The sequence below is a fragment of the Cherax quadricarinatus genome, chromosome 23 (genome assembly GCF_038502225.1).
Source record: "Cherax quadricarinatus isolate ZL_2023a chromosome 23, ASM3850222v1, whole genome shotgun sequence".
NCBI classification, from domain to species: domain Eukaryota; kingdom Metazoa; phylum Arthropoda; class Malacostraca; order Decapoda; family Parastacidae; genus Cherax; species Cherax quadricarinatus.
Genome location: NC_091314.1, coordinates 10,654,160 through 10,671,651, shown reverse-complemented (window position 1 = coordinate 10,671,651; position 17,492 = coordinate 10,654,160). Strand labels below are relative to the sequence as shown.

At 37.3% G+C, this 17,492-nt stretch overlaps 1 protein-coding gene across 28 annotated transcripts in view; it reads left to right on the top strand.

Moving 5' to 3' along the window:
• LOC128685599 (protein bric-a-brac 1-like) overlaps nt 1-17,492 on the top strand; it is a 518,998-nt gene that overhangs the window by 40,381 nt on the left and 461,125 nt on the right. For all 28 annotated transcript variants that reach the window (XM_070087902.1, XM_070087910.1, XM_070087911.1 and 25 more), the window contains exons 4-5: nt 3,869-4,129; nt 12,725-12,844. In XM_070087902.1, the coding sequence (XP_069944003.1) occupies nt 3,869-4,129; nt 12,725-12,844 (381 nt within the window). The remainder of the gene's footprint in view (nt 1-3,868; nt 4,130-12,724; nt 12,845-17,492) is intronic.

Below are 17,492 nucleotides of genomic sequence, written 5' to 3'. Positions count from 1 at the left end.
GGAGCTGTTCAAAACTCAAGGTACCACTGTAGTTGGAAATCGTCCTCAAAGTTGTGGGAACGTTAGATTTTTACTGATATTCCTGAGGATGGGTAAGATCCTTTTACACCCCTGGCTTCTTTTATGGGTTTTTATTAGGTCTGATTCGATTATTGGGATGCTGCTAATCATGACCAAAACTGTAATTCCTGGTTATATTTTATTATTTGAGAAATAGGTTAAATCTTAAGTTTCTGTGTGATGAATTCAAAATGGAAGGCTAAGAATAGCTATGAATTTGGCTGAATTGAACAATAGAATTGAATTAAAATAGGACTCACCATCAGCAAAATTGCTCCCACACCACTGACTTTGTGCTTGCATAATTTTGTAAGCTTTCCATCAAATTTTGTACTTTTGGTGTCATTACCTTTAAAAAAAAACTACAATTTCAGATTTTTTTTTTTTAAATGTATGCACTTTTAATTTGGGGGTCTGGACATTGAAAGGGTTAAGGTTTATTTCAAGCCAATTCTGGCCTGAAATCAACCCAAATCATCTCCATTTCATGAATGTCTTTCATTTTATCAGTTGATACAAAGAAATTGCCAATAAAACTGTCCTAGAACCTGCCTCAAAGTTGCTGTTTTACTCTAAACACAAGGTCTTGCCACCTGCAATAAATGCATTCTCCACTCTTCATAAGCTAAGTACGAAAATATTTTAAGGTAAATATGTGTGCAATGTATGTGCATTTTTTAGTCCTAGCTCTATTGCCCACTTAATATATAATAGTGTAAACAGGTTATCAGGCTTTTATATGCACTTGAAAGTAAAAAAAGACCATGTTTCACTTTACAGCACTGTTCACTTTACAGCAGTATTTTTGAAACGTAACCTCCTGTACTGTGCACACCCACCACACACACCTATTCTCTCTTGTCTAGGTTAAGATTTCACCCCTCATAACATGGGGTGCTATGATTAAGATGTAGATCTACATAAGTGTTACTGACCTTAATAAAGTGATCTATGTGAGAGACGGTAAAAGGGTTAAGGTGCCTCAAATGTTTCAGAATTGATGCAGAAGGATCAAATGTTTTCAAGTGAATGGAAAAGGATCTGGCATATGTGAATAGATCCTAGGTTCCCTTACTACTTTATGGATAAACTTTCTTTGCTCGTAGGATCTGTCTTTTCTTTATTGCATCTATCTTTTAATGAGTACATAGTATAGTAATATACCTAGGTGTTCAGACTACTGCTTGTCCTGATACTAACTTTATGATTAGTAGCAAGACTTAGCAGTCAACTTTTGAGCTTGATTACAAACCTAATATTTATATTTTAAGTTTTATTTTTTATGTTGTTTTCCCTTTTTACTTCGATGGTACAGTTCTCACTATTAAGACTAGGGGAATACTTGCATTCACAAATAGTCCATCTCAGTTTCTGAAAACTTATCCCTCCTTTCAGAATAAGTTATTTAAAACATTGTTCTACAAAAATAATTATATAATCAATGGATGAGTATTTACAGCATATACATCTTATAGATAGTCTGGCCCAGCCTTCCATTACATGGCACCTAGTCACATGGTTTAGATAGTCTGGCCCAGCCTTCCATTACATGGCACCTAGTCACATGGTTTAGTCTGGCCCAGCCTTCCATTACATGGCACCTAGTCACATGGTTTAGATAGTCTGGCCCAGCCTTCCATTACATGGCACCTAGTCACATGGTTTAGATAGTCTGGCCCAGCCTTCCATTACATGGCACCTAGTCACATGGTTTAGATAGTCTGGCCCAGCCTTCCATTACATGGCACCTAGTCACATGGTAAATGAAACCATTATTACTCCTTTTTTCCTGGGGCCTTACCCACTTTTTTGACACACTGTAGCCACTTGGGTATTATTGTTACAACATGAACATTTTGGTTACTTATGAGTCTTACCTCCTGAGCAACTCGCATTTTTCCCAGAAGCAAAGTGGGTAGTTCTTTCCAGTCTGGTTACACAACAACAAATGGAGAGGAGCCAGGCTCTCCTCTGCTTTTATACCCACAAACAACAGAACATCACCATGTACAATTTAACTAATATAATGAGTTTTGCTTTTCTCCCATACTATACCTTATTTTACATTTAACCCTTTGACTGTTTTCGACGTATAAATACGTCTTACGAGCCAATGTTTCTGACGTATATATACTCAATAATTCTAGCGGCTTCAAATCAAGCGGGAGAAAGCTGGTAGGCCCACATGTGAGAGAATGGGTCTGTGTGGTCAGTGTGCACCACATAAAAAACATCCTGCAGCACACATTGCGTAATGAGAAAAAAAAACTGATCGTTTTTTTGGAATAAAATGCCGACTTTGAGGTGAATTTTCGTATAGTATTTATTGTTGTATTCGCGTTTTCATGGTCTTAGGTGATAAAATGGAAAACATATTACAGAAATAGAGATGATTTTCATTACTTTGACGATGAAAACGACCTTGAAACTGAGCTCAAAGTAGCGGAAATGTTCTATTTTTACCAATGTTCAGGAGTAAATAAATCACGCCACACGTCCAATACACGTCAACTGGGGAGTCTTATATTCTTTCACTAGTGCACTGATATTATTTATACCATTTTTACAATAATGCAGTAGTCTGCATAACCGTAAATTTTGTATTTTTTTGTATGAATAAAAAATCAAAATAGAAAGCAATAATAATATAAGAGGGGCCTTGAGATGTGACTAATGAACAGAGCATATGTTATTTTAGTGCCACGAATGTCTACCTTGTTTATTCTGGACCCTATTTTGAAATTGGCATCTTTTTTAGTTTGTGTGAAATTGGCCAAATTGCCAATTTCTGACCACCATATTGGGCAGTCCAAATTAGTAAATGGGAGGTTTCTTGTACTCAGCTGATAGATAAAATGGAGTTCTAAAGAAATAGCTATGAGTTTGGTCAACTGGAACAATGGAATTGGCTGAAAATAGGGCTCAAAGTCGGCGAAATCGCCGATACGCTTATGTCGCCGAGACCGCTAACTTCGCGGGAGCATAATTCCATGAGTTTTCGACCAAATTTCAAACTTTTAGTGTCATTACCATCGGGAAAAGATTCTCTATCATTTCATAAGAATTTTTTTTTTTTTTTCAAAAATTGAGCGACATAGAAATGACAGTTTCAGAGAGGGGCCTGAAACAGTCAAAGGGTTAAAACACTGTCTTTACAATTGTGTCCATTGTTTTACAACAGAACCTATTTTCACTGAAATTCAGGGTTAACACATCTGGGCTCTTCACATAAGAGTGATCAATTCTCATGACAGAATTAACCCTTAAACTGCCCAAACGTAGATCTACGTTTTTTCAACATTTGAAAGCATGTAAAAAAAAAACGTAGATTTTTTTATTTACATTTGAAAATGTGTAAAAAAAACTTTCATCTACTTTTTTTTTTTGTTATATTGAAAATATGTAAAAAAATGTAGATCTACTTTTGAAGCACTACACATGTGTAAGTAAATTTGTTTGGACAGTTTAAGGGTTAAGGCAGTTGTACCCCCATCAGTTCAGTATAATTACATATTTCAAATAATGAGTCTTTAACTGCTACTTAGGTACATAAATACATTTTGAGTCCTATAATCCCATAACATTTTAAGAGGATAATTGATATGCAGTTTTGTTGTTAGTGTACTTAATGCGTGTTATTTCTGCACTACAATAGATGTGGCATTTTGTTTTAATACACAATTATTTTTCCACTTTTTTTGCAATAGAATGTTAATTATATATTGACCAAAAAGATAATCTGATCAGATAGATGAAGACTGATTTAATATATTTTTATTAATTTTTGCTTAATGGTGGATTTTTCCAGGTGATGATTGATGAAACACTAGTCAAAGAGGAGATGGTGGAGTCATTAGATGACAGTCGGGATAATATGTTAGACTCTGGCTTAGATTATGGTTCATTAAGTGCTGATTCGAGAGTGGAAAATTCTACGACTGAAAGTGGCGCTCCTGATCACCACAGTCAATTGCTGCCAAATAAATATGAACAATCTCTCGTGCCCTCCCAGCCACATCTACCTGATGCGGTTGTTGAAGCTCTAGCGGGGCCCTCGGGGATGCAAGGGGTAAGTTATTCTAGTATGCTGTTGATAATTTAAAAGCCATAATGCAACAGTTTTCCACGTTCACCCTTCATCTTTACTTGTATTCATAATTTCAAATGTGATCATAAGGTCTGGTCATGGACCAGGCCATGGGGGGTGTTGATCCCCAGAACACCTTCCAGGTATACTCCAGGTAAGGGAACATAACAAAAATTCAGAAGCCCCTTGAAAATTTAATATCAAAACTCATTCCAAAAATTGGAAACTGGTTGGCAAAAGCCTTTCAAAATTACCAGTGATCCTTCACCATTGACATAATAGGAAAAACAGGAAATTGAAATGGGCCTACATTTCTTTTATCTGTCTGAACCTCACTAGAGGTGAGATATTTCACAGAGCATCATCACCAACAGTGTTACATAAAAAAATTATTGACAATTTTTTTATAGCTCTCTCTGAGGTCTGAAGAACACAACCCTATTTTTCCCATATTTTTTTTTCAGTTCATAGGTTGCGGATATCTTTAGTACTTAAACGTAACCTGCACGAATTATGATCATCCTTTGTGTGTGTGTGCATGTTCGTGCTTGCGTGTGTGTGCCTGCACACGAATGAGAGAGTGAGACTTGTATATTTATTATGAACACTAGTAAATGTGGAGGTTTTGTACGTTGAGTAAATTTAACCCTTTCAGGGTCCAAACCTTAGATATACGCCAAAATTCTAGCGGCATCAAATTTAGCGTGAGAAGGCTGGTAGGCCTACATCTCAGAGAATGGGTCTGGGTGGTCAGTGTGCACACTATAGAAAAAATCTGGATGCCCGCATGGCATTGTGGGAATGCAGGCAAAGTAGCTTTGTTCATTGTGCCTGGCAGCAAGGAAGCTCTCACTCTCCGGGCGAATTCTGACTCTCCTCTTCACAACTTACAGTTCTAAGACTGATGGAAGTGGAGCTGAAGAGGAATTCTATGGTTTTGAATCATATAGTACCATTGTACCATATGGTACAATGGTGCAATGTCATACAATGGTATTATATGGTACAGTGGTACAATGTGCCATATGGTACATTGTACCATATGGTACATTGTACCATATAGTACATTGTACCATATAGTACAGGGTACAGGGATCCTAATGGAAATAAGTATGTCCGACTTTTTTGGGTTATCCTAGGTTCTCCAAACATATGCTGCTAAGTATGATATACTATGTAACTTTATTTGTGTATATCTAAATAAACTTACGATGCCACATGCACTTGAGTGAGTTTATTCAGGTGTACACAAATACAGTTATATAGATTATCATACATAGCAGCATATGTATAAAATCCTAGGATAACCCAAAAAAGTCAGGGTGACTTATTTCCATAGGAATCCCTGTATCTGTACCATATGGTGTCCTGTACCATATTGTACCTTGCACCATATGGTACCCTGCACCATATGGTACCCTGTACCAAATGGTACCCTGTACCATATGGTACCCTGTACCATATGGTACCCTGTACCATATGGTACAGGGTACCATATGTTATCCTGTATGTATGGTACCCTATACCATATAGTACAATGTACCATATGGTACCCTGTAACATATGATACCATGTACCATATGGTCAATAGGACGTGTTGGTGGCAGCAGGCACCAGCCAAGACTGAGTGAGTGGCGACGCAAGTTAGCTACTGACTCAGCAGTTTCCAAGACAAAGCTCTCTGTCATCCACCTCAAGTAATGTGTCGAGTTCCTGTACATTTGTAAATATATAATAGAACATTACTAATATACAACATTTTTGCGTATTTTTGTTGTAAACAATTATTGTAAACAAAATAAAGATGAAAATATTAGTGTGTTTATTGTGTTGAATAAAACAGTACCATATAGTACCATATGGTACAATGAACCGTATAGTATCATTGTACTGTATGATACAATGTACCATATGGTACCACTGCACCATATGGTACCATTGCACCATATGGTACCATTGTATCATATACCATTGTACCAAATGGTGCCATTGTACCATGTTCTACCATATGGTACCATTGTATCATATGGTACCATTGTATCATATGGTGCCATTGTACCATATGGTACCATATGTACCATATGTACCATATGGTACCATTGTACCATATTGTACAATTGTACCATATGGTACCATTGCACCCTATGGCACCATTGTACCATATGGTACTATATGGTACCGTTGTATTCAACACAATAACTGCACGAATATTTTCATTTTGTTTACAATAAACTTGTAAACAAGTTTTGTAAGTAATGTAATTTTTTTTTATTTTTATTTATTTATTAATTTGAACATGATACAGTGAAGTACAGAAGGATACAGTAAAATGCAGCATGCCAAAGCCACTTGAATGCATAGCATTACGGGCAGGCTTAACCCTTAAACGGTCGAACGTATATATACGTTCACTCGCGTAGCGCTCCAAATTTTTTGAGGAAAAAAAAAATCTTTTCTTATAAAAGGAAAAAAGAGCATATGGTACCCAGGCATCCCCAATTATTTTAATATGGCACACAGTGAGTGCGCACACCCATTCTCTCATGTCTAGGCGACTCAGGCTTATTGTTGCAATGTTGAATGAATGACAGAGAAAACGTATATATATGTTTGGGGCGCTTCGCGCATGAACGTATATATACGTTTGGACCGTTTAAGGGTTAAAATTAGTTTAAGATTAATTAAGCAATGATATATTCAGTGGTACAAAAATTATTGTAAAACAGATAACAATTTAGTACAAATGAGTATTACAAAGACAGGTCATATGGTCATTTACTGTGTTGCTGTGTAATCAGTAGAATGGAGAATTCTGTTAGGTAATGAAGTTAAATAGTAACAAAGTTTGATTGGGTCTCAGGTTGACATTTATGAGATACAATAATGAGATACAGATATGAGATACAATTTATGAGATACAATTATTCAGTATTTATTTAGTTGTTAAAAATAGGAGAGGAGAGTTATTAAATGGAGAGTTAGAGGTATTGGGAAGATGGAGGGAATATTTTGAGGAAATGTTAAATGTTGATGAAGATAGGGAAGCTGTGATTTCGTGTATAGGGCAAGGAGGAATAACATCTTGTAGGAGTGAGGAAGAGCCAGTTGTGAGTGTGGGGGAAGTTCGTGAGGCAGTAGGTAAAATGAAAGGGGGTAAGGCAGCCGGGATTGATGGGATAAAGGTAGAAATGTTAAAAGCAGGTAGGGATATAGTTTTGGAGTGGTTGGTGCAATTATTTAATAAATGTATGGAAGAGGGTAAGGTACCTAGGGATTGGCAGAGAGCATGCATAATTCCTTTGTATAAAGGCAAAGGGGATAAAAGAGAGTGCAAAAATTATAGGGGGATAAGTCTGTTGAGTATACCTGGTAAAGTGTATGGTAGAGTTATTATTGAAAGAATTAAGAGTAAGACAGAGAATAGGATAGCAGATGAACAAGGAGGCTTTAGGAAAGGTAGGGGGTGTGTGGACCAGGTGTTTACAGTGAAACATATAAGTGAACAATATTTAGATAAGGCTAAAGAGGTCTTTGTGGCATTTATGGATTTGGAAAAGGCGTATGACAGGGTGGATAGGGGGGCAATGTGGCAGATGTTGCAGGTGTATGGTGTAGGAGGTAGGTTACTGAAAGCAGTGAAGAGTTTTTATGAGGATAGTGAGGCTCAAGTTAGAGTATGTAGGAAAGAGGGAAATTATTTCCCAGTAAAAGTAGGCCTTAGACAAGGATGTGTGATGTCACCGTGGTTTAATATATTTATAGATGGGGTTGTAAGAGAAGTAAATGCGAGGGTCTTGGCAAGAGGCGTGGAGTTAAAAGATAAAGAATCACACATAAGGTGGGAGTTGTCACAGTTGCTCTTTGCTGATGACACTGTGCTCTTGGGAGATTCTGAAGAGAAGTTGCAGAGATTGGTGGATGAATTTGGTAGGGTGTGCAAAAGAAGAAAATTAAAGGTGAATACAGGAAAGAGTAAGGTTATGAGGATAACCAAAAGATTAGGTGATGAAAGATTGGATATCAGATTGGAGGGAGAGAGTATGGAGGAGGTGAATGTATTCAGATATTTGGGAGTGGACATGTCAGCGGATGGGTCTATGAAAGATGAGGTGAATCATAGAATTGATGAGGGGAAAAGGGTGAGTGGTGCACTTAGGAGTCTGTGGAGACAAAAAACTTTGTTCTTGGAGGCAAAGAGGGGAATGTATGAGAGTATAGTTTTACCAACGCTCTTATATGGGTGTGAAGCATGGGTGATGAATGTTGCAGCGAGGAGAAGGCTGGAGGCAGTGGAGATGTCATGTCTGAGGGCAATGTGTGGTGTGAATATAATGCAGAGAATTCGTAGTTTGGAAGTTAGGAGGAGGTGCGGGATTACCAAAACTGTTGTCCAGAGGGCTGAGGAAGGGTTGTTGAGGTGGTTCGGACATGTAGAGAGAATGGAGCGAAACAGAATGACTTCAAGAGTGTATCAGTCTGTAGTGGAAGGAAGGCGGGGTAGGAGGGAGGGGGTAAAGGAGGTTTTGTATGCGAGGGGCTTGGACTTCAAGCAGGCATGCGTGAGCGTGTTTGATAGGAGTGAATGGAGACAAATGGTTTTTAATACTTGACGTGCTGTTGGAGTGTGAGCAAAGTAACATTTATGAAGGGGTTCAGGGAAACCGGCAGGCCGGACTTGAGTCCTAGAGATGGGAAGTACAGTGCCTACACTCTGAAGGAGGGGTGTTAATGTTGCAGTTTAAAAACTGTAGTGTAAAGCACCCTTCTGGCAAGACAGTGATGGAGTGAATGATGGTGAAAGTTTTTCTTTTTCGGGCCACCCTGCCTTGGTGGGAATCGGCCAGTGTGATAATAATAAAATAATTATTCAGTATTTATTTAGTTGTGGGTGAGTAAGTGATTTTTGAGAAGAGGCTTGAATTTATAAACAGACAGTGTTTCTTTTATATTCACAGGTAATGAATTCCAGATTTTGGGGCCTTTTATGTGCATTGAGTTTTTGCATAGCGTGCAATGAACACGAGGAACATCAAAGAGTGATCTGTTTCTTGTGTTATGGTCATGTGTTCTGTTGAGGTTGGTAAGGAGATGTTTAAGGGGAGGGTTTATGTCAGAGTTAAGTGTTCTGTGTGTGTAGTAAGTGCAGTAATAATGATAAATTAGTGCAGTTATTGTGTTGAATGCATGAGCGTACACTTATACAATATACATTATATTGGTCTCACAGGCCACAAATGTTACTAGAAAAAGAAAAAAATTAGAAAAGAAAAGAAAAAAGTAAAAAAAAAAACGTAAAATAAAAAAACGCGATTTTGCGAAAGTCACTGATGTTGCTGCCACCGGGTCATTTTGGGTCAAATTCCCACCGCTGTATCTCGGTAAGTACTGATCAGAATTTTTTTTGGTTTTATTACCTTCACAAAAATATTATCTTGAATTCTGTAAGAATTTTTTTTTTTTTTTTTTTTTAAAAATTTCTTGGACACTGGGGCACCACTTCAGATTTTGGCTTTGGACCCTGAAAGGGTTAAAAATTTGGGTAGTGTGGGTGTGCATTGTTTGGAACCTGATTGATCTCTGTAATAGCAGATTTTTGGTGGTAAGATGGGTTTTAGGTGATTTTGCTGTTGTAGATCCCTGTGCACACACATGGCATAAGTGAGGTAAGGTTAGATTAGAGTTGTGCAGAGTGAGTAATGTTGTTTGAAGTAAATAGTAATGTATATTTGAAAGAATGACCACTGTTTAAGAATTTTTTTTAAATGTGCTAGAGGTGAGTGTTGAATTGTAGTTTGGTATGAAGGTGTGTAACCAAGAATTTTCCCAGGCCTTGTCTTTCAGTGTGTGTATTATTCATCTTTATGTTGAAGTGAATTTTTTTTAGCTCTATTCCCTAGTACTATGTAGTTGGTCTTATCAGTATTGAGTGAGTTTGTTTGTCATCATCCAAGTACAAATCATCATATTAATCATTTACAGTGTAGTTAAGGACAAAAATTGTATTCTGCAAGTAGATTTGGGATGCATTAGGGAGGTCATTGATGTAAATGAGAAATAATAGAAATATGTACTAAGACAGTGGCCTGTGACATCCCTACGTTGATCTCACAGGTTGATAAAGTATTGTTATTAACCCTTTCACTCTCCAGACCCCTGAAATTAGTATTGCTCTTGGTGTCTACATTTAAAAAAATCTGAAATGGTGGAGAATCTTTTTCTGAAGGTATTGACACCAAGAGTATGAAATTTGATGGAAAGCTTATGGACTTATGTAAAGTCAGCGATCTATGCGCAATTTATGCATTGGTGATTTCACCCACTTTGAGTGGGTGAAAACAATCAAAATTATATCTATTTCAGTATTATGTCTTCCATTCTATGAAATGATACCAAGAAAAGGCCATAAAAACCATCTTTGAAAATAATTCCGAGTCATTGAAAACAATTCAAAGTCATTATTTTATACCAAACACATGGTCAGAGTTTTGCTTTTCTCATCATACATTGTCTGGGATAGGATTTTTTTTTTTGTATTTGCGAACTTACCACTGAGACATACTTCCATATCTAGGTCAAAATTTACCACTCAAGAGCTTATCTGAGTGAGCTGAGGTCATGATATGGAACTGCATGAGGGACCCTTGCCTCTGTGACATAGTTCTGCATGATTGCCACTGAAAGGGTTAACTCAGACACAAGGTCGGAGTTTTGCGTTTCCCATTATGCAGCATGTAGGGCAGGATTTTTTTATACTGTACCTGAAATCTTGCATGTTTATGAGACGGAAAAAAGGACACCAGCAATCCTACCATCATGTAAAACAATTACAGGCTTTCGTTTTACACTCACTTGGCAGGACGGTAGTACCTCCCTGGGCGGTTGCTGTCTATCAACCTACTACCTAGATATTCTTTAATATTTAATATATTTTGTTATTCTTTAATGCAGTATGAAAGCAGACTTCTTTTATAACCATTTTAAATTATGAAGATAAAATAGCAGGTTATAGGTAGTAGGTTGGTAGACAGCAACCGCCCAGGGAGGTACTACCGTCCTGCCAAGCGAGTGTAAAACGGAAGCCTGTAATTGTTTTACATGATGGTAGGATTGCTGGTGTCCTTTTTTCTGTCTCATAAACATGCAAGATTTCAGGTACATCTTGCTACTTCTACTTACACTTAGGTCACACTACACATACATGTTTTTTTTTTTTTTTTTTAAAAAAGTCGGCCGTCTCCCACCGAGGCAGGGTGACCCAAAAAAGAAAGAAAATCCCCAAAAAGAAAATACTTCATCATTCAACACTTTCACCACACTCACACATTATCACTGTTTTTGCAGAGGTGCTCAGAATACAACAGTTTAGAAGCATATACATATAAAGATACACAACATATCCCTCCAAACTGCCAATATCCCAAACCCCTCCTTTAAAGTGCAGGCATTGTACTTCCCATTTCCAGGACTCAAGTCCGACTATATGAAAATAACCGGTTTCCCTGAATCCCTTCACTAAATATTACCCTGCTCACACTCCAACAGATCGTCAGGTCCCAAGTATCATTTGTCTCCATTCACTCCTATCTAACACGCTCATGCACGCTTGTACAAGCATATATATACACGCGCCTCTGGGCTTTCTTCTATTTTCTTTCAGGTTCTTGTTCTTGTTTATTTTCTCTTATCTCCATGGGGAAGTGGAACAGAATTCTTCCTCCGTAAGCCATGCGTGTTGTAAGAGGCAACTAAAATGCCAGGAGCAAGGGGCTAGTAACCCCTTCTCCTGTATATATTACTAAATGTAAAAGGAGAAACTTTCGTTTTTCCTTTTGGGCCACCCCGCCTCGGTGGGATACGGCTGGTGTGTTGAAAGAAAGAAAGAAAATAGCAAGTAGCCTAGTGAATTGGTGTGTATCATGCAAGTGATGCAAAAGAGAGGAAGATAATAAATAGAACCTTGTTTGCATGTTGGGCTTTTTTTTTATTGTCTATGTTGCCTGTTGTAGAGGCCTAGTTTCCTGAAGGGGGAGTACTTAGTGGTGTCTATAAAATGGGGGGGGGGAAGTTATTTATTATGTACAATATGTTCACTGTAAGAGTAGTCATGATAATGTTTCTGCCAAGAGCAACCATTCAATTTTTAAGGGTGAAAGACATTTATCTTCAATAGACTTAATAGTACAGAATTTGTTTAGCATAGTATAAAAGCTCTTCAACCTGTTACATGTTTCTCATTTACCTCAGAAAACTCCTTTCAGCTTTTATGATAATTTGTCATCTGCTTAATACACATGTGATATACACCTGTTAATAGATCTCAGAGACCAGGCCTCATCCAGCACAATTCATCTTCCTTCTTGAATTTATCCTAAAACTAGTGTTTTCTTGTATCTACTATTTTCTTGTTCCTTGTAATTTTTATTTTTAATAGGTAATAGTAATGAATTTGGATACTAATTCTATGTAGTGGGATTCCACATAAAGAGATGGGACAGAGGGTGTAACAGATCTGTCTTAGGTCATTTGCTTGTATGTAAAGGATATGGATATTTCTAAACTTTCTTTCTATCTTGCCAGTGGCTTGGGGGGAATGAGCTGAGTGGAGGGTTTTCAGCAGTGGATAGCTACAGTGGGGAGGGGAGACATCAGGACTTGCGCCAGCCTCTCCCCAGCCAGCAGCCTCAAGGACATCAACTGGTGAGTGTTATTATTCAGCTTTTACAGAAAAGGAGCCAGATAATACCTTGTGTTCCCATGCATTATTGTTGTTTTAGGTTTTTTAATCATAGCAGTGTGGTACCATACTTTGCTGCAAAGAAACATTTGTTAAGGGACTTATTTCAGTGTGGTAATTTTCCATCAGTGATTTCAATACCAATTTATGAAATTTACTTGGAGCGCTCAGTGACCCAATGGGTTTAGCGCTCTTTATTAATACAGTACAGTGCATCACCATGTATCAAAGACTAATAATCTAACTATCATGGCTGGCTACATATACAGTACATATTGTGCTTTTCTCTTATAGTGTGAAAGAAATTCCAGTTTAAATTACAATGAGGGCTCACTGTTTTCTGCAACTCTAATTGTGAGATTCAGGTTTTTGTGCATTATTATAGGAGCCTAAACTAGGGCAACCAGCCTAAGTTCAAACACAATCAAAACACACTCACATTTTATAGACAGTACAGTAATACACAAGTGTTAATAATATTAGTATTACTATTTTTAACACACCGTCCATCTACCACTGAGGTAGGGCGACCTGAAAAAGAAGAAATACTTTCACAATCACTGATTCCACTGTCCTGTCAGAGGCGTGCTGATACTACAGTTTAACCCTTAAACTGTCCAAACGTAGATCTACATTTTTTCAACATTTGAAAGTATGTAAAAAACGTAGATTTTTTTTTTACTTTTGAAAATGTGTAAATAAAACTTTGATCTACATTTTTTTTTGTTATATTCGAAAATATGTAAAAAAAAATGTAGATCTACTTTTGGAGCACTACACATGTGAACGTAAATTTGTTTGGACAGTTTAAGGGTTAAAACTGCAAATAACCCAACATTATATGCAATGAATATTGTATGTAATGAATTGTATAATGCAGTATATACAGTGCTTGTCATTAAAGTTTGCTAGCCCCCTCTGAAACAGCTACCACAAAATAGCTTTAGGACATCTTTCAATCGTCTAGGAAGTGATAAATACAGTTTTCAAGGTTTCGTAGGGTAAAATTTCCCATGACTCACAGATGGTGTCCTAAAACCGTTAGATTGACTTGATATCCTTCCCCTAGCAGATCTCTGTCACAGTCCAGAGGTTCTCAGTGAGGTTCGAGTCTGGGGAATATCCCAGCCAGTCATTGAAGAAGAGTACCTCACAGGTACGAAGCCACTAAACAACCGATTTCTTGGTGTGACTAGGAGTACTATCTTGCATACCTTGAACCACACTGCATGAAAGATTTAGGCATATAATAACAGAGCAATTCTAGGAACATTATTACAGGTAATGTTAGTGTGGATATTTTTTGAGGCTTCTCTGGATGTTCTTTTTGTGTGGGGACGTCATCAGCACTGTCTTCCAGAAACTGATGTAACTAAGTTTTTATTGGACACTCAGACACATTGGTGCCTTCTGCTCTTTCCTTCGTTTCATGGCCTGCCTTATATAATCTGATGAACTTTGTAGTTATCTCTTGTGTTAGCAACATAACTCCTCCCCATATTAATTCATCAGTAGCTAAAAGTGCCCAGTGAACTCAGCCATCATTAGCACACAGTGCAGGGGTGCCAAACAAGCCTAGAAGGTACTTAAGCTGAAGCAAGGTATGCTATGGGCATCTTGAAGTGCCTTGCTTCGTGTTTCAAGACCAGCATTACTTTTTGTCTCATTAACAGACCTCCCAGGGTAGGGTATTACTTTGGACATCGAAGTACATTGGTATTTCCTGCCAGTGTACTTTCAAGATGAGTACTGTCTATAAGTTATGTTTTTTTAGGTGGAGCTTGCACACACTGCTTATAAGGCAACAGAGTGCAAAGTCATTTTTGTTACAGTTCTGCTAAACCTCTCCACCTCTCCCAACCTTCCTTCCTTCCTTCCTTCCTTCCTGTTATACTAGCTACAGTGGTGAGGTTTAGTCTGGCAATCAACATATGTGACCATTGCTAATTCATTAGTCCTAGATAGTACAAAATCTTACCAAACCAGAATTACTAGGTTGTGAAAACATTAGTTTGTTTTCTATTCTGAAAACTTGCATGTTTGGAAAGGTTCCTGGTCCCAATGCTGTTAGTTTATCGGTAATGCACTGTACTTCATTAATATCCTTAAGGACTTAAAACTTCTTAGTGATCAATGTACAAGTTACAAATATAGCCTTCATCATTATTATTTTTTATCTTATTGTAAATAGATGTACAGTATATTGGATATAGCATTTGATTCTTGCATTTTTAAATTTGTATTAAAATACATTAAATACAGTACATAGTTTTGTGTTGATGTTAACATGCAGATGCTTTTGTATCAAGAATGACATTGAGGCATATACTGTACTATGGAAATATTTGATCCTTTGTATGGTAAATGCACAGTAATGATATTCCCATAATCAGTATGTTGATTTATGTAAATATAACTTCTCTATCATTGCACCATGCAGTGAGCAGTATGATTATACAAACATATGTACAAAGGAACCAGGCAGTAAATACAGATTGTTAGTGATGGTAATGATAAGTCGCATTTGGAAGATTCAGGATTTTATATTATCTTTTATTACAAAATATGAGTAATTAATTCCATGTAGTATTGTCTGCTCCATCTGAGTATCCTTCGGAAAGACACATAAAATATTTTTAAGAGATACACAAAAATGATAACGGACACTGCTTCTAAGGGAAAGATTTTATCAGTCACTACTTAATTATATTTAATGTATGTTAATGGTAGTGTATGAAGAGTGTTAGATTCATTGGGAAAACTCGTTAGCATTGAATATGCCGTAAATATGATTTTCAAGTACTGTATGTACTGTCTTCAACCCACAAAATAATACTTCAGAATTAGGATTACTATAGGTAGTAGGTTGGTAGACAGCAACCACCCAGGGAGGTACAACCGTCCTGCCAAGTGAGTGTAAAACGAAAGCCTGTAATTGTTTTACTTGATGGTAGGATTGCTGGTGTCCTTTTTTCTGTCTCATAAACATGCAAGATTTCAGGTACGTCTTGCTACTTCTACTTACACTTAGGTCACACTACATATACATGTACAAGCATATATATACACACCCCTCTGGGTTTTCTTCTATTTTCTTACTAGTTCTTATTCTTGTTTATTTCCTCTTATCTCCATGGGGAAGTGGAACAGAATTCTTCCTCCGTAAGCTGTACGTGTTGTAAGAGGCGACTAAAATGCCGGGAGCAAGGGGCTAGTAACCCCTTCTCCTGTATAAATTACTAAATTTAAAAAGAAAAACTTTCGTTTTTCTTTTTGGGCCACCCTGCCTTGGTGGGATACGGCTGGTTTGTTAAAAGAAGAATTAGGATTACTGTAGTTTTCACTAAAATGAGCCTTTATGTTCACTTTTCAATGGGAAAAGTTAGTGTAGAAAACAAAAATAGGTAAAGATTACAGTAATGCTTAATTTTTTTGTTGGGTTCGAAAGTTTGAGCATCTCTGGTCACAATTTTGTAGTAGTAACTGACACACATATTTTATATACTGTACTGTATTTAAAGAGATACTTTCTTATCTTAAGTTATGAAATATATATATATATACTTTACAAAGAGATTTTAAAGATATTAATAGAAGGCTTATTTTTTAAACTGAAATTTTTATAGACAAACATATATTCAAGAAGTGATGTCAGCTCCAAGGAATGTATAACTAAGGTAAGAGTAGAAAAAATTATAATGAAAATATTATATAACAAACACACAAACACTCACAGATGCATTCAAATGCACACACAAACACATACAACCAAACACAAACCCACACACACACACACACACACACACAAACCCACACACACACACAAACACACACACACAAACCCACACACACACACAAACCCACACACACAAACCCACACACACAAACCCACACACACAAACCCCCACACACAACCCCCCCACACAACCCCCCCCACACACAAACCCACACACACAACCCCCCACACAACCCCCCCCCCACACACTCACACAGTGAAGAGGCAGGGCCAGGAGCTAAGACTCGACCCCTGCAACCACAAATAGGTGAGTACACTCTCTCTCTCTCTCTCTCTCTCTCTCATATTCATTCCTTTTATTTTCAACACACTGGCTGTATCCCACCGAGACAGGGTGACCTAAAAATAAGAACAAAAGTTTTTCCTTTTACATCTAGTAATATATATATATACAGTGGACCCCCGACTTACGATATTAATCCGTTCCAGAGAGCACATCGTAAGACACAATTATCGTAGGTCAAATTAATTTTCCCCATAAGAAATAATGGAAATCAAATTAATCCATTCAAGACACCCAAAAGTATGAAAAAAAAAAATTTTACCACATGAAATATACATTTTCCTACAGAGTGAACATCAAAATGGTATAAAATACTCATCTGAGGAAGCCTACTGTGTAGGCGAAACGTTTCGAAATAAAGATACCTAACTGTTGCATGTGTGTCTTACCTAACAACCTGTCGGTATTTTATACCATTTTGATGTTCACTCTGTCAGACATTGCAACACAATGGTATCTTGGTACAGAACAGAAAACAACTTGGACAACTTCTACTAGTGAGAATGGCTGATTTGAGAGGGATGTGACCTCC